General features: G+C 37.8%; 1 protein-coding gene across 1 annotated transcript in view; it reads right to left on the bottom strand.

Annotated features, from left to right (window-relative positions):
* The window catches only part of RGS22 (regulator of G protein signaling 22), a 136,356-nt gene that overhangs the window by 89,118 nt on the left and 25,796 nt on the right, over positions 1–21,442 (bottom strand). The window contains exons 4-7 of the mRNA XM_034668513.1: positions 13,259–13,480; positions 4,452–4,537; positions 3,407–3,575; positions 121–250 (exon numbers count right to left, since the gene is read on the bottom strand). Coding sequence (XP_034524404.1) covers positions 121–250; positions 3,407–3,575; positions 4,452–4,537; positions 13,259–13,480 — 607 coding nt within the window. The remainder of the gene's footprint in view (positions 1–120; positions 251–3,406; positions 3,576–4,451; positions 4,538–13,258; positions 13,481–21,442) is intronic.

The following is a 21,442-nucleotide window of genomic DNA, read 5'->3' on the forward strand; positions in this document are numbered from 1 at the left end:
CAAACTGTCTCTATCTCTGTCAAATAAATAAATAAAATCTTTAAAAAAAAAAAAAAAAGAACAACAATAACAAAAGATTTAAAGAGAAGTGCTGAAATCATTCTTGTCCTTTCTGCTTACCGGAAACAGATGAAAGGACCGGTGACTCAGGTTTGCTGTGGACTACACAAGATGGTAATGAAAACGTTGATGCTGTTTGCAGACTCTGTTTTGCTAATGCAAACCAATCTTTTGTTTGAGTATAGGAGGCCTAGGAAAAAAGGAGCACCTTTGTTTAACATTAAGATTATCCGTGTTCTCCCAATCGCAAACCTCACCACGTCATTAGAGCATAAAATTTGCATATTACAATATGAAAGGGAAAATTATGCCATGAAAGAAAAGAATGTTGTACACAGAAAAATTCATTATCTGAGAATAATGGGAAGGAAATTTCAACTCAGTTGATTTGGATATTAGATGACCAAAGGTAAAAATGAGCCCAATATCCACCAAATCTTTCTCCACTCTTCCACCAGGCATGCAACCCTACTTCCTGGCTTCATTATAGATTCATGCCGTCTCACTGTATCTTGGCAGTCACATGGCTCATCAGTTCTTGGCTGCATCTTTTGCCAGCTACTCCCACATTACAACTTTCCAATTATTTCCTGCCCCTAATTCTGTCTAATCTGGCTCTGTGTTTTTTACAACACCTCCCTAATATGACAGACTTACTCTCAGGAGCCCCGAAAACCTCCCCAACTGCCCCTTTGCCTTAGATTCAGTTTTTACAGCTTTGCTTGGATTGCACGCTTCCTGAAAGCTGACTCCTGACTCCATCTGCCCCTGGATAGAGCCTTCAATTTTTCCTTTACTTTGTGTACCCTCGAGCCAGCTGACCCAATTCCCAAGCTGACCTTCAGCTTCCAGAAACCCAGTCCTGAGAAACCCTTTTCTCAACTTTCCTGGGAAAATTCCTCTGCCTGCCTCTCTCAGTAATGTCCTCACGATCTTTCTAAAATAATCCAGATTTTCAACAGAAGCAGAGAAGGGAGTGTCCATCATTACTCTCCTTTCTCCTTTCTCCAACAAGTCAGCCTTAGCCTCAGGAATACTCACTCACAAAAGACACAGCCCTCAAATGGAATAGGTATTGTTCTCTGACTATCATACAGAATTAGCAGGGCAAGTCGGGCCACACAATGAGACCAAAAAACAAGAGAGAGAAATGAAAAGTCCCACCTGTATATTCACTACCCCTCTGAGAAGTAAGGTTTCCTGGGTGGATAAAAGCTTTGGAAGATTCTAATTTCCTTTTGTTTCTTCTTTTCCTTCCTTTAAAGCCAAGTCATTTGGGCACGTGGGTGGCTCAGTTGGTTAAGTGACTGCCTTCGGCTCAGGTCATGATCCTAGAGTCCCAGGATCCAGGATCAAGCACTGCACAGGGCTCCCTGCTCAGCAGGGAGTCTGCTTCTCCCTCTGACCCTCCCCCCTCTCATGCTCTCTCTCTCTCAAATAAATATTGAAAAAAAATAAAACCAAGTCATTTATTATTAATTATATGTTCATTCGACATGTATTTGAGTGACTACTATATTCCAAGCAATATGCTAAGCATTGAGAGAAAGCCAAAATAATGAAGAACTGTCAGGGAATTGAGAGAGGCCAATATACAAAAGTTCTTGTTATTTCAACTGTGCAAAAAAGATTGCAGAGTAAAAATTAGGAGAGAAATAGTAAGTAGTTAGTCAGACATAAAAGTAGGTAACTAGTCCATTTAATATGCTTGAGAGGAGTCAATTGTTTGTGTTTAGATGGTATTATGAAGACTCAAAGAAATATTACCAGTTATCATCATAAAGATTAATCTTTGTCTATAATCATGATTTAAATGATTTAAAGGCTCAAAGAATTTTGGATGCTCAAAGAATTTCAAATCCTGAAATAGTTCAAAAGCTATTAAGAAGATATTAGTGGGTCAACTGGGTGGCTCAGTTGGTTGAGCATCCAACTCTTGATTTCGCCTCAGGTCATGATCTCAGGGTTGTGAGATCAAGCCCCGTGTCAGGCTCAGAGTTCAGCCCGCGGAGCTGAGGCAAGTCCCTCTCCCTCCTCCTCAGCCCCTACCTCTCACTCTCTCTCTCTCTAAAATAAATAAATAAAACTAAATCTTTAAAAAGAGAATATTAGATAGTTAAAGTATTAATCAAGTGGACAGAATTGAGTTTTTTCATCACAGAAAATAGCAAAAGTAAACTAGTTTAAATTTTACTCTCTTACATTCAATTTAATTTACATGTAAGGATCTTAGTTCCCTAGATTGATTCTTCCTGTTGTATGTTTACTGACCTCTACTATCAGTATATATTTTTATGATATTCCTGACATTTCTATAGTACATTTGAGAAAAAATAAATACTTAAAAACAAGCATAAGAGAGAAGTAAAATATGCTTTTAGTACATCCTTAGCTTTTAGCTCAGTGGAAATAATGCAACTGGCAAAATTTCAGACATTTTTGCCAAAATTACTGACAGAAATGCCAAATTACAAAATTAAATAGAAACTACACATGAAAATAAATGGTCAGGTAGGATACGCTAAGTATGTCTACTCCAACAGAGATGGCAAATAGTTTTCCTTTTGTATGACATCTTTGATCAACTGGAAGTGCTTGCCTAGAGGGCTGTGTTGAAAAGAATTTGGAGCCAAGTCCTAGCTCAGCAGGAAAATTGCCATGATTGATTAGCAATGTCTGTCATGAATGGAAACTAGGAGAGCAGCAACACATGGGCCACATATTTGCAATTCCTGGTTTTGTACAGCGTTGTGTATAGGAAATATGTTCCCAGAAAGAAGACCTGATAATTAGACCCCGGAGATCAAACAACGGTTTTTCCTGCGCCATGACTCTCCAAAAGGACATTTGAGTCTATGTTAGATCTCTTTAAATGCACTCACACAATCCAGCATTTCTTCACAGAGGACAAATTTATCTTATAACAGTTAAAGGGTCGTGAATTTTACTACTGAGGAATAATCTTGACAATAGGGAGGAGCAGACTCAATTGATCATCATTTTGTACAAAAATTATAGACTCTGAATAATGAAAATTTTGGAAGGAACAATGAAACCATGGGTATAATTCAAAGTACCCTTCCTTGCTTCCCGGGTGACCCCGAGCATGTTCTTCAGCTTTGCATTTGTTCTTCTGTATACATGAGAATAATAAGACCGATTACATTTCAGGTGAAAGAGTGCAGAGCAATGGAGTCAGCATAAATCCACAAAAAGTTTTGCTAAATCTGCCTTAGAAGTACTTGAAGTCATTTCCCCTGTTCAAGTGGTACAAATGAAATTCCTATCCCTAAAATGAAAAGTCTGCTTGCAGTGCCAAGTCATGAAGAAACACTCATACATTTACCTCGCCAAGAGAAATGTAGAACTTTTTCATGATGATAACATTCTCTTCTTCAGCAACAGGTGGTGGCGGACTGGCTGGTTTCTTCAGGACCCAGGGGGAAAAATCTGCATTGAGTGTGATGTTCATGCCTGATCCACTCCATCTTATTTGTGAGACCAATTTGGCTAATCTGTATTTTAGAAATCATACAAACTTGAAATAAGTTTCAACTATGATAGAATTCAGGGGGAAAAAACCCTAAAATTTTATTTTATTTTATTTTATTTTATTATTTTCAAGTCCATCTCCTCACTCTGCACAATGATTCTTTTGGGATCTGCTAAAATTAATGGCTTATTCCCAGAACTACTAAATAATAATTACTGTTTTAATGTATTTTACTTTGATTTTTAAAATGGTGGTTCTAGGGGCGCCTGGGTGGCACAGCGGTTAAGCGTTTGCCTTTGGCTTAGGGCGTGATCCCGGCATTATGGGATCGAGCCCCACATCAGGCTCCTCTGCTGTGAGCCTGCTTCTTCCTCTCCCACTCCCCCTGCTTGTGTTCCCTCTCTCGCTGGCTGTCTCTATCTCTGTCGAATAAATAAATAAAATCTTTAAAAAAAATTTTTTTAAAAATGGTGGTTCTAAGTATAGGTCAAATTTTAGTAAAATTTCAAAATGTTTAGGTACTTACACATTAAAAGTCAAGAAACGTAAAAGAAAAACTTGGTCCACCATGACATTCTTTTTCATGACATGCTTATGTTTGTTTTTTAACAGACTACGCATAAATACCATTATCACAAGTAGATAATTTTTAAAACATAATGATCTAAGAAGTACAACTGAAGTACATTTATTAGGTACTATTTCGGTGAGACCTCTGTGGAGAAGTTAAGTGATTTTTACAAATGCACTACCGCTCGCATTCTATAGCAGGTGGGATACAAACTGCAGTGGGTTTAAAAGTATATGATTTTATTAAGAAAGTACAAAAAAAATGATTTTAGGTGAAAAAAAAAACCCAGGCAATTAAAAAATAGGTTTGTTGATGGGACTACAATACCTGTATTCAAAGTAACAATCACTTTCCAAAAACGCTGGAAGTCTTTCTTTTTTGATCCACTCAATACCTTCTTCACGACTGAGACGCTATTAGAGGACAAGTGAAAAAGAAAGAGTCAAAGAGAATCACCTTTCAGGACAATTAAGGCCCAGTCACTAGAACAATAATGACCTCTAGCTATTACCCGGAGCCCTGCCTCTACCTTCTGTTTGCACAAGAGAGAACAAGAACCTCGGAGTCACACATTGGGAGACATTGCTTGCCTTCTGGTACTTCTTTCTCTCAACAACCCTGCATCAACCATTAGCCCCGTTTTACAGATTAACAAACTGAATCCGGAGAAGTTAAGTAACTTATTGAAGGAGGAGGTATGAGAAAAAAAGTCACTCTCAGTATTTTCACAGTCGCAAAATGGGTTAAAAATAATCACAAACAGAAAAAGAGCTAACCAGAACAGTTGATAAGGCCACGATGGTCACCACACACCCCCACCCTTCCAATTTTAGAAAATTTGGTTAAATATTTAACATCCCCAGGCACTATCCTGGGGATACCCAGGTTAGCAAGAAAGATAAGGCCCTGGGACACTTGGGTGGCTCAGTAGGTTAAGCATCTGCCTTGGCTCAGGCTCAGGTCATGATCCCAGGACCCTTGGATAGAGCTCTGCAGCGGGCTCCCTGCTCAGCGGTGAGTCTGCTCCTCCCTCTGCTTGCTCTCTTGCTCTGTCAAGTGAATAAATAAAATCTTAGGAAGGTAGGAAGGAAGGAAAGAAAAGGAAAGGCTGTGCCTTTAAGGAGTTTACAGGTAACTCAATAAGTAGTAATAGTAGAGTGCAGTAAATGCTGCAAGTTCAGCCTTCTGTGGGAGGGCACCTGGACACTGAAACCAGCAAAGGTTTTCCAGAGAACATGCCACTCACTCTTTGACCTGATGCATGGTTAGCTTGGTACAGAGGAAAGCAGGAGAGGAAACGAGGGTAAGTCTAGTATGACTAGATCGCAGGGTGAGATTTGAGGAAAGGAGAGAAGCAAGCTGGAGAAGCAGGCAGGCCTAATGATGAATTATCTTTTAAATGACCTTGAGGGGTTCAGATTTTATTATGAGGTTGTGAGGCCCGTACAAAATCACAGAAGAGTTACTGAGTTGCTCTTCATTTTCAAACATTTACTATTGATTCTCTTTTTGTCTTATATTCACTTTTTCCAGAATTCTAAAGAATGCCAGTACTTTGAACGTTAAACAAATGCTGCTGGATAAGTCAACCAACCAGTGAAGCACACATCTCAGTGAGGCGAGGGTGTCTGCATTTATGTAACTCCCACTGATGACCTGCTAAAGCAACAGTTGTGCTGTGATACTAACATCAGTCAACACAGACCACTGCTGACTCCAGGGAGGAACTCACAGGCTCACAGAGTAGCACTGCCGACATCTGATGAGCTGATGTTCTGGAGCGTGCACCTGCGCTCCACACTGCTTGCACGTGGCATGAAGTCATTAGGCTCCCAAAGGCTGGAAAACTGAGGGAACAATGGTTTCATTCTGTTCAGCCCAAAACATCCATTGGCCCTGACCAAAGACTATCTTCCGGGTAATGAAAACACAGAAGAAACTTTGGAAGCAGCCAGAACCTGAACAGTAGCATCTTGTTGATGGTCTTACTGCCTATGAGTGAGATATGAAGGACACTTGGATCTTATAGTCAGGAAAACTCCACATAGGCCTCCACATGTGCTACACACTGACAACCATACACGACACTTGGATTCTCATTAGCAATGCATTCAATGTGTCCCAGAAAGACACCAGACCACGTATAAATATCGGTACACCCCCTTGAGGAATAATACTACAAGGTTGTCAAGATTAGTCCGTCATACAAAATCAATTTGCCTAATATTTCCTTAATGAACAGTTCACCAATAAGTCATCCCCCTTTGAATGTCTTGGCACCTATCTGACCCAAAAATGGAATGCAAAGTTTAAAAAGAATAAAATCAAAATTGAAGAAGGTCTTTAGTCAAACTGCCAAAATGTCTCTTCAAGGTGTTTACAAATAACTAAAATATAAAGACCAAAAAAATACAGAACAATCTTGTCAAACATAAAATGACAACTTAATAAATACCTATGAAAAACACAGAAATTATTTACCTAAGGTAAATTTAATCCTTAAAACTAAAAAAAAAAAAAATACATACAGTAAAAATCCATCCTTTTTTAGTAACCAGTTCTGTAAGTTTTAACAAATATTTATGTTGTATAACCATGACTACAATCAAGATAAAGAATAGTTCCAACGTCCTCCAAACTTCCTCATGCCACTTAGCATTCAATGACCCCCTCTAACCCCAGGGGCAACCACCAATTTGTTCTCCACAGTTTTGCCTTTTCCAAAGTGTCATATAATTGGAATCAATAAAGTATGTAGCTTCCTTCATTTCCCATGATGCATGAGATTGACCTATGTTCCTAGATGGATCACTAGTTCACTCCTCTTCAGCTGAGTAGTACTCCACTATATGGATGAACCACAGTTTGTTTATTCACTCCCCACTTAAAGGAAATTTGGGTTTATTACAGCTTTTGGTGATTATAAATAAAGGAACTACAGATTTTCACGTACAAGTTTTTGTGTAAACAGAACTGTTCATTTCTCTTTGGTAATATGTGGAAGTAGGATAGATGGCTAGTATGGTATATGTTTAACTTAGAAAGCCAGCTGCCAAACTGTTTTCCAAAATGGAATTCTCATCAACGATGTAGGAGTTCCGGTTTCTCTGCAACTTGACTGGCACTTGGTATTGTCAATGTGTGTTGCACAGTTTACTCATTCTAATAGGTGTATAGAAATAGTTAATTGAGATTTGTGTATGTGTGTACACATACATGCTGCTTTTTAAATAACAACTTTGATATATAATTCACATTCCATACAATTCACCCATTTAAAATATATAATCTGATGGTTTTTAGTATATTCCTAAACCATTACCACGATAAAATTTCATCAACTTCCAGAAAACCTCATATCCACTAGCAGTCACTCTCCATTCCACATCAACTCGCCCACCCCATTTCCCAATGTTGACTGCATTTCTCTTATGATTAATGTTGAGCATCTTCTCGTATGAATTTTCATCACCTGTACATCTTCTCTGGAGAAATGTCTACTCAAATCCTATGTCCATTTTTTTAAAATGAAGTATAATGAACATACAGTGTTATATTAGTTTCAGGTGTACAATATACTGATTCAACAATTCTATACATCATTCAGTGCTCACTACAGTAAGTGTACTCTTAATCCACTTTATTTCACCTGTCCCCTCAACCCCTTCCCTCTGGCAACGACCAGTTTGTTCTCTATAGTTGAGTCTGTTTTTTGTCTCTTTTTGTTGTCCATTTTATTTCTTAACTTCCACATACAAGTGAAATCGTATGATAGTTGTCTTTCTCTGACTGATTTATTTCACTTAGCATTATACCCTCTAGGTCCATTTATGTTGTTGAAAATGGTAAGATCTCAAAGATCTCATTTTTTTTATGAGAATAATTCAGCCACGTAGATCACATCTTCTATATCCATTCACCTATCCATGGACAGTTGGTTTGCTTCCATATCCTGGCTATTGTAAATAATGCTGCAGTAAACATAAGGGTTCATATATCTTTTTGAATTAGCGTTTTCATTTTGTTTGGGTAAATACCAAGTATGGCATTACTGGATCATATGGTAATTCTATTTTTAATTTTTTTAAAAGATTTTATTTATTTATTTGACAGAGAGAGAGACAGCGAGAGAGGGAACACAGGCAGGGGGAGTGGGAGAGGAAGAAGCAGGCTCCCAGCGGAGGAGCCTGACGTGGGGCTCGATCCCAGAGCGCAGGGATCACACCCTGAGCCAAAGGCAGACGCTTAACGACTGAGCCACCCAGAGGCCCTCTATTTTTAATTTTTTGAGGAAACTCAACGTTTTCCACAGTGACTGCCCCAATTTGCTTTCCCACCAACAGTGTGTGAGGATTCCATTTTCTGCACATCTTCGCCAACACCTATTATTTCTTGTCTTTTTGGTTCTAGCCATTCTGACAGGTGTGAGGTGATATCTCATTGTAGTTTTGATTTAAATTTCGCTGATGATTAGTGCTGTTGAGCAAATTTTCAGGTGTTTTTTGGCCATCTGTCTGTCTTCTTTGGAAAAATATATGTTCAAATCCTCTGCCCATTTTTTTTCAAGTTTTTATTTAAATTCCAGTTAGTTAACATACAGTGTAATATTAGTTTCAGGTGTAGAATTCAGTGATTCAGTACTTTCATACAACACCCACCCAGTGCTCATCACAAGTGCCCTCATTAATCCCCATCACCTATGTCACCAATCCTCCCACCCACCTCCCCTCTGGTAACCATCAGTTTGTTCTCTGTAGTTAAGCATCTTTTTCTTGGTTTGCCTCTCTTTCCCCACTCCCTGCTCATTTCTTTTTTTTTTTTTTTAAGATTTTATTTATTTATTTGACAGAGAGAAAGAGACAGCCAGTGAGAGAGGGAACACAAGCAGGGAGAGTGGGAGAGGAAGAAGCAGGCTCCCAGTGGAGTAGGGAGCCCAATGTGGGGCTTGATCCCAGAGTCCTGGGATCACGCCCCGAGCTGAAGGCAGACGCTTAACGACTAAGCCACCCAGGCGCCCCCCATTTGTTTTGTTTCTTAAATTCCACATATGAGTGAAATCACATGGTATTTGTCTTTCTCTGACTGACTTATGTTGCTTAATATAATACTCTCTAGTTACATCCACATTGTTGCAAATGGAAGATTTCATTGTTTTGGTGGCTAAATAATATTCTAGTATAAATATTTTTTCATATTTTCTAATGTATGTATAGCACATCTTTAGCCATTCATCAGTCAATGGACATTTGGGCTCTTTCCATAATTTGGCTATTGTTGATAATGTTGCTATAAACATTGGGGTGCTTGTATCCCTTCAAATTATTACTTCTGTATCCTTTGGGTAAATACCTAGTAGTGCAAATGCTTGGTCATAGGGTAGTTCTGTTTTAATTTTTTGAGGAACCTCGATACTATTTTCCAGAATCCTCTCCCCAGTTTTTAATCAGATTGTTTATCTGGTGTGGAGTTGTGTAAGTTCTTTATACATTCTGCACATTACCCCCTTACTGGATATACCATCTGCAAGTATCTTCTCCCATTCAGTAGGTGCCTTTTGTTTTAATGGTGGTTTCCTTTGCTGTGCAAAAGCTTTTTATTTTGGTGTAATCCCAGTATTTCAATTTTGCTTTTGTTTCCCTTGCCTGAGGAGACATCCCTAGAAAAACGTTTCCATGGCTAATGTCAAAGAAATTACTGCTTATGTTTTCTTCTAGGAGTTTTGTGGTTTCAGGTTTCACATTTAGGTCTTTAATCCGTTTTGCATTTATCTTTGTGTTTGGTGTAAGAAAGTGGTCCAGTCTCATTGTTGAAGAGACCATCACTTCTTCATTGTATATTCTTGCCTCCTTTGTCGTAGATTAACTGACCATACAGAGGTGGGTTTATTTCCGGGCTCTCTATTCTAGTCCATTGATCTATCTATCTATTTTTGTGCCACTACCACAGTGTTTTGATTACTATAGCTTTGTAGTATTTCTTGAAATCTGGGATTGCGATACCTCCAGCTTTGTTCTCTCTTGAGATTGCTTTGGCCATTCAGGATCTTTGGTTGGCTCCACGCAAATTTTTGTATTATTTGTTCTAGTTCTATGAAAAATGTAGTTGGTATTCTGAGAGGGATTGCATTAAATCTGTAGACTGCTTTGGGTAACATAGACATTTTAACAAAATTGGTTCTTCCACTTCATGAGCATGAAATACCTTCCCATTTGTATCTTCTTCAATTTCTTTCATCAATGTTTTATACTTTTCAGAGTACAGATCTTTCACCTCCTTGCTTAGGTTTATTCCTAGGCATTTTATTATTTTGGTGCAATTGTAAATGGGATTTTTCTCTTAATTTCTTTTTCTGCTACTTCATTTTTAGTGTATAGAAATGCAACAGATTTTTTGGAACTCTTATGTAGGATTTATCTTATATAAAAACTGAATCATATGATATACTTTAATTTACAACTTGACTTTTCCATTGAACAATACAACATGTGCATCTATCTAATCAGGACAACAGACATAGCTCAAACACATTCTTTCTAATGGTCATATAATTCTTCAGTTGATAAACATATAATATGCTTATACTGCTGAAGTCAGTGCTGCAATCAGCTCCTATACATACACATTTAATTGTATGAGATAAAAATCCTAAAGTGGCTTTCCAGGCATAAGTCATAGTACTTTTAATTTTAATCAGTTTTGCCAGATTAATTCCCAAAGATTGTAGCAATTAATATTCTACCAACACTAGATGTTATTATTTTTTTAAATTGTAGGCCCATTTCACATGATGTGGTGAGGACTGGGTGTTATACACAACCAATGAATTATCAAACTCTACTTCTGAAACTAATGATGTACTATTTGTTGGCTAATTGAGTTTAAAATAAAATAAAAAAAAACTAAGCCAATTTAATGTCTTAAAAAATGGTAACTGGCCGTACTTATAATTTGTGTATTTATGACCATTCGTGTGATTAAACTTCTTTTTATTTGCTCATTTTCCATTTTAATTCCTCTCTTGTAAATAGTTCGTTGAATCACTTCAATTATTTTACTGGCCTACTTGTCTTTTTCTTGAATAAGATTGCTAAGAAATTAAATAAAATGCATTTCCTCATACTTGCAAAATTTTTTTTCTAAATCATTGTTTTTTAACTTTATGTCATTTTCTAACATGTGAAATATTTTCATTTTGGTGTCCAGGATTTATTTTTTTTAATTATTTTGAGGATTCTGGAGTCCTTGACTTCATGAAAGGATGGCTCACATGCTAAGTTTACATACAAATTTTCCTGGATTTTATTGTAATATTTCCATTTAAAAAACCATTTATTAATTTATAAATAAAGACAATTCAGCTTACTTACTCTTGCAAATTGATAGTAATTATTTATATTTATTGTGTTTAAGTTTTGTCTAGGAAATTTAAAATAATTTTGAATTAGCAATAAAGATATACTTTTTCTTTTCTTATGATCTAATGGAAATGGTTTGAGTATTTTACCATATACAATATGTACCATTGATTTTGGGTAGCCTTTAACATCTTTAAGCAATTTATTTTTTAATGAGTTTTTATTAGGCATGACTTTGCATGAAATGCAACAGATTTATGTATACTAATTTTGTATTCTACAACTTTACTGAATTTATTTACTAGTTCTAGCAATTTTTTGGTAGAGTCTTTAAAGTTTTTTACATATAGTATCATGTCATCTGCAGTTAGTGAAAGTTTTACTTCTTCCTTACCAGTCTGGATGCCTTTTATTTCTTTGTCTTGTCTGATTGCTGTGGCTAGGAATTCCAGTGCTATGTTGAATAAAAGGTATAAGAGTGGACATCCTTGTCTTATTCCTGATCTGAGAGGAAAAGCTCTCAATTTTTCCCCACTGAGGATAATGTTAGCTGTGGGCTTTTCACATATAGCTTTTATTATGTTGAGGTATGTTCCCTTTAAACCTACTTTGTTGAGAGTTTTTATCATGAATGAATATTGTAACAATTTATATGGTGCTTTATAGTTCAGAATATATGTCCTTGTTTAAACTTCAAAACAATGCTATAACATAATTTTTTATTTTTAATATTTATGAAAGTATTTTAAAGACTATCATTATTATTAATACATTTAATTTGATGAAAGTAAACAAGAAAGACAGAAATACTGGAATTCAATAAAAGAAACACTGAAAAAATTTTAAGCTGGAAAAGATCTATATCGTAAGTGTTGAACATATTTTAGCCTAGTTCCATCATATACTTCAAACCATGGAGAATGTTAAACATTCTTTTTATTTTCAGTTGAGCCGCACAACAAACCTAAGTAGTAGGTAGCAAAGGCATCATTTGACAGGTGATGAAAATAAGGTTCGTCAAAATCACTTGTTCAAGAACACAGAGCTGCTAAGTTAAAGAGCTAAGGTTAGAACCCAGGGTTTTTTGTTGTTCTTTTTAACCTCATGCTAAGGAGACAAAATCCAGAAGCTGAGAGTAGAATTTAAGGCCAAGGAGGTCAGAGTCACATCATGTAAATTGAGGGTCAGAAATCATAATTTCCAACTTCTTGTTAGGATAGAACCCAAACCAGATAAATTCACTGTATACCCACTTTTTCTAGAATGCATCTAAACTATAAAGCATACACATATTTCTGCTGCCCCAAATTAACCCGATATTCTAAATGTTCAAAGGAAATTATATGAATCTTTTCATATTGAAAATCTAACATCAACAAAATTGCTAAATTAAACTGGCAATTTGACATGAATAAGATGACAGAATAACAAATACTGTGTGTGAGTACAATAAAACTTAATAAATATAGTTACAGTTCAGAAAGTTAAGCCCAAGGAACCTCATGTTAGTCTTACCTAATGCTTTATTTTTTTTTAAAGATTTTATTTATTTATTTGACAGAGATAGAGACAGCCAGCGAGAAAGGGAACCACAAGCAGGGGGAGTGGGAGAGGAAGAAGCAGGCTCCCAGCGGAGAAGCCTGATGTGGGGCTCAATCCCAGAACGCCGTGATCACGCCCTGAACCCAAGGCAGAAGCTTAACAACTGAGCCACCCAGGGGCCTCTTACCTAATGCTTTATTTACATACCAAGATATAAACTCAAATATACTTTCTTACCATGATATTGTAGTTGATATTAATGTTCTCATCTTCATAGGGGGCATTCATCTGAACAGGTTTAACATCATTCTTTCCTTTCCTTATAACATCATAGATGGGATTTCGAGGTTGTTGGTTTTGTAGAATTTTTTTCAGTTGCTTTTCCAGAAGTTGTGGGGCATTGTTAACGATTTCAAAAACTCCAAAATCCACATTAAATCTAATTGCCTCTGAAAAGGTCTGCAAAATAAATTTGTGGAAATACATCTTAAATTTTTATAAACCAGAAATTCACTGTCTCCAAGAACACTTGACACTTAATAAATGCATATATACATACACAAGGTTTTATGTACTTAATCATTAGCTCTCCTCTTTAGGAACTTGGAAATCTCTTGACTACAGATAAGGGAACCCACTGAATCCTTCCTTCCCAACGTACTTATGCCAAGAAATAAGGATGCATTACAGCAGAAATTTCCTTTGCATAAACATCTTATCCCTGTGCTTCTTTGGAACTGGAAAGAAATACACACCTGGTCTCCATGAAGCAATGTTATTCTCTTAGGAGGGGGTGGATTACTAGGGAAGAATGAGTAAAGGAAGAAGAAATAACACTCCCGTTATCTCTTTCATCCCCAGGAGCCATGAAAGCTAAAGTCTCCCTTGCCCAAAAGGATAAAATTAAGTACAATGTGTTCTTCATTTAAGACTATTTCAACACCATTCCTCTCGCTGTGGAAAAAAAAAAGAGAGAGTGAAAGACAATAACATTTCTGAGCTTTTCTCAGTAATTACTAAATGCTGCCAACTTTTATTTAAAGTCTGTCAGTTAATATACAACAGCCAGGAGTCTTGAGTTTGAATGCCAGCTTGCCAATAAGTAGCTCTGTGATTTTGAGTAAATCATTAAACAATTTGGGGCCTCCATCTCCTTAACAAATAAATAGTGGATTGGCTGTCTATGTCTTTTCCCATTTTGCCCTCAAATCTAGAATCGGGTTCCTTTTTCAGAATATGAACTTATTTTAGAATACCTTTTGTGAACTATGTACTCATGTAGATTAACTTATGTTTTTTTAGCCAGGTGGTAGAAGACATCTAGCTCTTCTCCTTGGATCAATAACTGTTCTACAGAAAGCATCAATTCTTTCCAATTTTACAAAGAGATTGCTAGATATACTATAGTTAAAATTTAATAAATGGCAGGATGTCATAAAACTGGAGTTAGAAATATATATGTGCATATATATAAATATCCATATATGTGTGTACATATACATATATTTTCTCCTAATGTCAGATAACGTCACATCTCTAAAGTCTGATTACATCCCCTTCTAAGGAGTTTAAAGTGCATGGACAATAGAGTTCAATATGAATGGCAGTCTAAAGGCCTAAAGGCCTCAGGGCTAAGATTTCCCCCTCAAAAGTGACAAATATAGCTCAATGGACAAGTATCAACAATTACCAGTAAATTGTGTATAAGTTTTCTTCAATAAACATATTTAATTGCATCTTTCAAACATGAGATTCACACAGGCATCACTTACCTGAATGTCAAATATTATCTCTGAATTATACTATCACTAGACTAAACATAAATGAGTCTGCTGATATCAGAGACAAGATTCAACTGGTAGGAGAAAGGAACTGAATCAAACTTGGTAGAGAATGGACATGAAATATTAACTGGGGAGGGGGAAATGGTGCAGTCGATGGCAAAAGACCATCTGGAAAAGATTTCTTCTACTTCTGAGTATCCATGGAACAAGAGAGCAGGTTTGGCCTTTATTTGTTTTCCTTTCTTTTTTCTGCCTCCTACCCTCACACCTGGTAGACAGAGAAACACAAAGCTGTGATAAACCAAAGCAAAGAATGCCAATTAGTTGGTTCTATGAACAAATAAAGTATTTCCTGCTGCTCAAGTTAAAAAACATAATGCTCCATAGCTGAGTAATATTCCACTGTATATATGGAGCATTATGTTTTTTAACTTGAGTTGCAGGAAATACTTTATTTGTTCATAGGGGAGGGGGGTGGGGGATTGGGATAGGCCGGTGATGGGTATTAAGGAGGGCACATATTGCATGGTGCACCGGGTGTTATGCGCAAATAATGAATCATGGAAGTACATCAAAAACTAAGGATATACTGTATGGTGACTAACATAACAAAATAAAAATTATTATAAGAAAAAAACTATAAAACTAAAAAAATAAAATAAAATCTTAAATATAAAAAAATAAATAAAAGCACTAAAAAAAAAAACATAACACTCCAGTTAAAAAAAAAAAAATTAGAGGGACTGTGACACTCTGAGCCCCTCAGTAGCCAAAGTTACTTAGTAGTAAATAGTCACCGTATAGCTGGTAGAAATAATAGGAGTGACAAGAGCTACTGTTCACTGGACATCTACCTGATGTGCCAGACACTTCAAATGCACTATCTTGAATCCTTCCACATTCCTGAGAGCAGTCTTTACGGAAAGTGGACACTCAGGATAGTTATATGATGGGTCATGGATTCAGAGCTTTAAAGTGCTAGATCAGAGCTATCAAAACAGGTCCATCTGGTCCCAAAGACAGCGCATTTCCCCTTCTTTACCATCATATTGCGTCACCTCTGAGAAAACTAGCCTGCACTCACCACCTTCTCTAGGCCAGGCACTGTGCTAAGCAGTAATCCTACACAGTGGAACTGGGATTCACACCAAGGTGTTTTACCAGTAAAGACACAGAGGCATGAAGGAGCATGGTGCACGCGGGTAATTTTAAGCAGTTCCATGCAGTTAGAATATAACTAGACTAGTTCATCGTGGAAACAGTTTAAGGAACAGAGGAAAGACTTGAGGTAGATGAGGTAGATAGGACCAGATCACGGAAGGCTGTGCATGGCATTTTAAGAAGCATAGGCTTATCTTGCTTGATCCTTTGGGAAACAGTATGGGATGGGAAAATCCTAAAGTGGGGAGTAACATAATCTGATTTGGGTTTTAGGAAGATTCTCCAGGTAGCAGTCTGGAGTTGTTTGCTGGCTCTTGAGCTGGTGAGGCAGCAAGCTCACATCCCACAAGCAGAGCCATCACCACACTCTGGGGAGGCTGGCTGTGACCACAGCCTGGGAGCCAGGCTTCCATGTGGTAATGACTCACACTCTTGGATGGGTTACTGTTCCCAGCACAGACACAGGGGTAAGGGCAGGCTTTAAGGCAGGTAGTTAGCGACTGCTTTCATTTTCAACTCACAAAGCTAAACTGCGGCTGAAAAAGGTTAAGTGATCTCTTCTGTGGATTTACAGCAAGTTCCCTAGTGAGCTCACTACAGAACTCTGGGCTCACAACTGCAAACTGCTTTAAACCAGGGCTGCCCCAGAGTTTCAGTAGGCATCGGTAGATGCTGTGGATTCGTTCGCTCAGGATCTGTCCCCACCTCCTGCAACGCAGAATCCGGACAACTAAAAACTGTATCACCCGGAGCCCTTCCAGGTCCAGCTTCCCGTGTGACTTAGGTCCTGTTAGTCACGTGCACGGAATACTTGAATTCTGAAGCGAGTCGAGTGGGGAAAGAGGCAGGGTCTGTCCATCCTGAGGAAGGAAAGCTCAAGGACAGAAGCACATGAAAGTGAGGAGAGAAACTGGACAAAAAGAAGTACTTTACGAAAAAAAAAGACAACAGAAGGAAAGCTATAATTGTGTTCACAATTAAATGACATGAAAAGATCCTATTTGTTTTTTTAAAAGAGATGTTACTATATGTTAAAATATTTACAATTTTTAAACTTAAGGTTTTATCTCAGTGGAATTGAAATGTGATAGGGTCTTTGCCACAGGGAAGTAAGTGTTTTCCTGTTTTAAAAGCCATGATTTCCAGTGGATCTCTGGAGATCCTTCACAACACTGTGATTCTAAGTTTATAAAAGGGGCAAATAATTGATTCAAAGCTTCCCCCAGTTCACTTATTTCAGCAAAAACGAAACTTTTGAATGCCCAAGTGCCAATCAGTGTCCCAAGCAAAGAGGATACAAGCTGAATAAAACACTGCCCTTGCAGGAACAATACATGGTCATTCAGTTTTCTCTATGATGAAGAGAGTCAACAAAATACTGAAATAATCTGAATTAGTGTAACATGCAAATGCTAAAGGGGAATCTGACTACAGAGACCACAGTAGTAATACCAGAGTATTTTATCTAGTTTAGCTACTGTACTTTAAAAGGGATTTGGCTAAACTAGAATCTATCCAGAAAAGGATAAACAGAATTATTAAACAGAAGCAATGTTGAGTAAAATTACTTTGCTTTTCTGGGATTTTTTTTTATCATAAAATGGATTTTAATTAAACAATCCCAAGGTGCCTTCCAGGTTTGATACTCCATTGGTATCTCTCAGGAAAAAAAGAGCCTTTATCGTCTTTTTTTTTTTTTTAAAGATTTTTATTTATTTGAGAGAGAGAGAGATGTATTTGAGAGAGAGAGCACAAGCAGGGGGAGTGGCAGGCACAGGGAGAGGGAGAAGCAGGTACTCCGCTGAGCAGGGAGCCCGACTTGAGTCTCTGCCCAGGATCCCGGGACCGTGACCTGAGCTGAGGGCAGACGCTTAATCGACTGAGCCACCCAGGCGTCCCGGGTTTATATCTTCTGCTTTCTAATAAGATCACCCAGTTCCACTGTTCCTTTGTTATTTTACTCATTCATTCAATAAGTATTTTTTGAATCCTTACTAAATAAGATATCATGATAGATGATATACTGCTACATTAAGTGAGCCGATCCAGAGCATTCTCCACAAAGCCCCAATGAAATGAATGAGACAAAGATCTGGCCTCAGGTTATGCGGATCCAACAACAGAAGAAGAAAGATATGTAGAAAGATATGTAAGTACATAGAGACAGTGAAGACTCATCCCACAAAGCAATGAGCCCTACCGTGGGCACATAAGGTGAAATCATATTTAGTCAAAATTACCCCTTGAAATCTTTGAGAATACCCATAAAGTACAATGTTGTCCTACCTCTCAAGAAGCTGCTCGGGTTTTCCTCTGGTATTGAAATGGGTCATGGATTCTTTAGCTAGGAACCAGATGAAAGGGTGGGCTTGTGTTTAAAGCTCATGTTATACGAAGAGATGCATGTTTAATACTAGAATCCCGCTCGGCACGATCAGTTGACTACACTAGGAGAGGCAAGCAGGAAGAGACCCCTGAGGGAACAGCAGGTTCTCATCTTCCGTCTCACACCCTCATCGGATGCTCACGGACTGGAGTATATGTGTTTATGGATTAGTACCACAGACAGAATCATCCTCACTCTTTAAATCACCCTCACTCTCTCTGCAGAGCACAAATAATTCATTTTGAGTAATAACACATGTATATTGATGAACTACAAGCAGTTTAACATTGCTGAAGCTTACTATTCAAGAGGGAAATCACAGGGTATAAGCTTGAAGAGAAACGCAGAAGACAAGTTCATCAGGGACTTTCTATTATATGCATAACGCTCAACTTAATCCTCTCCAGTTCCTGGTTCTCAGAGTGTGGAGCCTGGACCAGCAACATCAGCATCACCTTGGACCCTGCTAGAAATGCAGTTCTCAGGGCCCTCCCCATAATCTGAAACTCTGAGGGGGCCCCGCATCCTGTGTTAACAAGCCCTCAGGTGACTCCAATGCATGTTCAAGTTTGAGAATCACTGCTTTGGGAGAATGGGGAGCCAGTGAAGAGTTTGCAGCTGGGGAGAGACAGGATCCCGGTCAAGACAAACTTCAATGCCCACCTCTGTCCACTACTTCACGTAGACTTTGCCGTGTATTCACTAAGTGGAGGGGCTGACCATCTATGTTCTGTACACAGAAGAAAGAACCCGGGTCTTTATTATGCAAAGTCCTGTTGTCTGCTTAAAAAAAAAAAAATCTCTCTCACACATCAAATCCTTTGTTTTCACCATTTCTCAGCCCACAGCACTCCTACAGTTGGTTTAGTATGTGACAATAAAACACATGTAAGGTAGGGGAGAGAGAAATGACGGATGTAGGAAGTCGGTCCTTCTCCTGAAAAAGCTGAGTAGGCTGATTTAGAGAACGCTCAGCTTTTAATCACATGACAGGAAAAAATCTTTAGTCTGAGCCTCAAACCCCATCCTCCGCAAGCTGTTGCAGGCTGCTCTTTCCCTTACTTAATTTTCTTATTTCAAGGGTATCATTTTCCAAATGTTCTAAAACGAATTGACCTGAAGGTGGTGAAAGCTAACTTTGTAGTACCAGTCATCCATGTGCGAAAAATATTTTTGCAGAAAAAGCAAGTGCACGAAAATATTTTTACCACAATAAATTGCTGGTTCCACATTTCTTTGAGAAGAGGAGGGGGGAAAAAACAAAAACAAAAAAAACCTGTGAATAATTAGTGATGTGCTTAAAGTGCGAGCAGAGCACCACTGAACCTTACTGGGTGCCAAATTATTTAGCTGAACAGTATTTAAATTAAAAACTAATGACTAGGTTTATTTAATACATGTTCATCTCTGCTCCAACTCCGTCTCTACTAATTGAGCTCCAAAGCTGTATTTTAAACATGCATCCTAGTCAGTGAATGAAAAACATGTGACTACTTGAATATAAAAAGGCAGTTACCAATGACTTCTTTCAATCTAAGTTTTATTCTCATTTTAGATGTTTAAACATAAACTATTTACTCGACACATTCACCAACAGGATGGAAGGAAAAGTGTGCTACCTAAAATGCATAGGAAATATCCTTAGTTAATAAAAGGAGTTGCATTAGGTAATTTGAGTGCTTTATGTTTGAGCTACAAGGCTTATCAAAACACCCGGAGGTAGAAATGCTGAACTAAGCAGTACCACCTAGACTCCATCAACACCTTTAAAAATCAGACTCTGAGTATTTAAATTTTGGCAGTGGAAGACCCGAGCCCTGCATCCCCCCTTCATGCCACAGATTCCCCAATCTCTTCTCTCTTTCTTTCTCTCTTTCTTTCTGCTTACCCAACAATCCATCCAACATACAAATCCTTCATAAAGCTGCAAGAAATTATAATAGTTTACAGATTAAAGAAAAAAAGTGTGGAGAATCAGTCCCAAAAAAAGAAGTTATGGTAAAATTCCAAAGGCACATAGCTAAGCATGGTCTGGCAAACACATGACATACCTATCCTTGCAAGGAGGGTATAGAACGGGCCACCCCTTCAGCTTCTGCAAACCATAAATGTCACAAACATTCTAAACCACCCACAGAGGACCAACCTAAAACTGTATGTGGGCTCATCTACCCAATCCCACAACAGTCACTGAGCATAAAACACACAAAACAAAACCAAAAGGAAAAAAAAATGTTTTCACACTATAGCACAGAAGAAAACTTAATAAGCAAACACTTATACATAAAGAGTTGAGAGCAGAAAAAAACAAAAAAAACAAAAACAAAAAAAACCTCCCAGACACCAAATGAAAACAATATCTGAATATGAACCTGGCATGAGAACAAACAGAATGAAGTTATGAAAGCTAGGATTTGGAAAGTGCCATAATCATTTATAATAGCAGCAACTGTCCTGGATTCCCCTCATTAAAATAACATGGAGTCAGGCTACCAGCCGTCAGTTTCTGGATCTTACAATGTGTCCCACGGTGTAATGGGTTAATGGAAAGAAGGAGGGTGGGAGCCAGAAAGCCTGATTCCTAGGCCCTTTTCTGCCACCATCCAGTTCTGGGACCTTAGGCATGTCACTACAGATGTGGAAGAAGACAGAAGTCTCAGAAATCTAGATGACTGAAGGGACTTTTAGATTGAGAATATTACAGTTTATATCTACACTCTCTATCTCAGGCTTAGATTGTTGGGGTTTTGGGGTGGATATGGTAGAGGAGCTGAGGCAGAAGATTAGAAGGTTTATTTGTTTATTTAAAAAAAAGAAGTCTTACATGGAAGATGTAGAAATAAAAAACAGAATCATCCTCAAGAAGCCTTTGGAGAGGACCTATATGCTAGAAACTATAGATCACTTTTGAAAGATATTGAGGAAGACATAAAAAGATGGAAAAATATTCTGCTCATGGATTGGAAGAATTAACATAGTTAAAATGTCCATACTACCCAGAGCAATCTACACTTTCAATGCTATCCCGATCAAAATACCGAGGACATTTTTCAAAGAACTGGAACAAATAGTCCTTAAATTTGTATGGAA

The sequence above is a fragment of the Ailuropoda melanoleuca genome, chromosome 9 (genome assembly GCF_002007445.2).
Source record: "Ailuropoda melanoleuca isolate Jingjing chromosome 9, ASM200744v2, whole genome shotgun sequence".
Classification (NCBI taxonomy): Eukaryota; Metazoa; Chordata; class Mammalia; order Carnivora; family Ursidae; genus Ailuropoda; species Ailuropoda melanoleuca.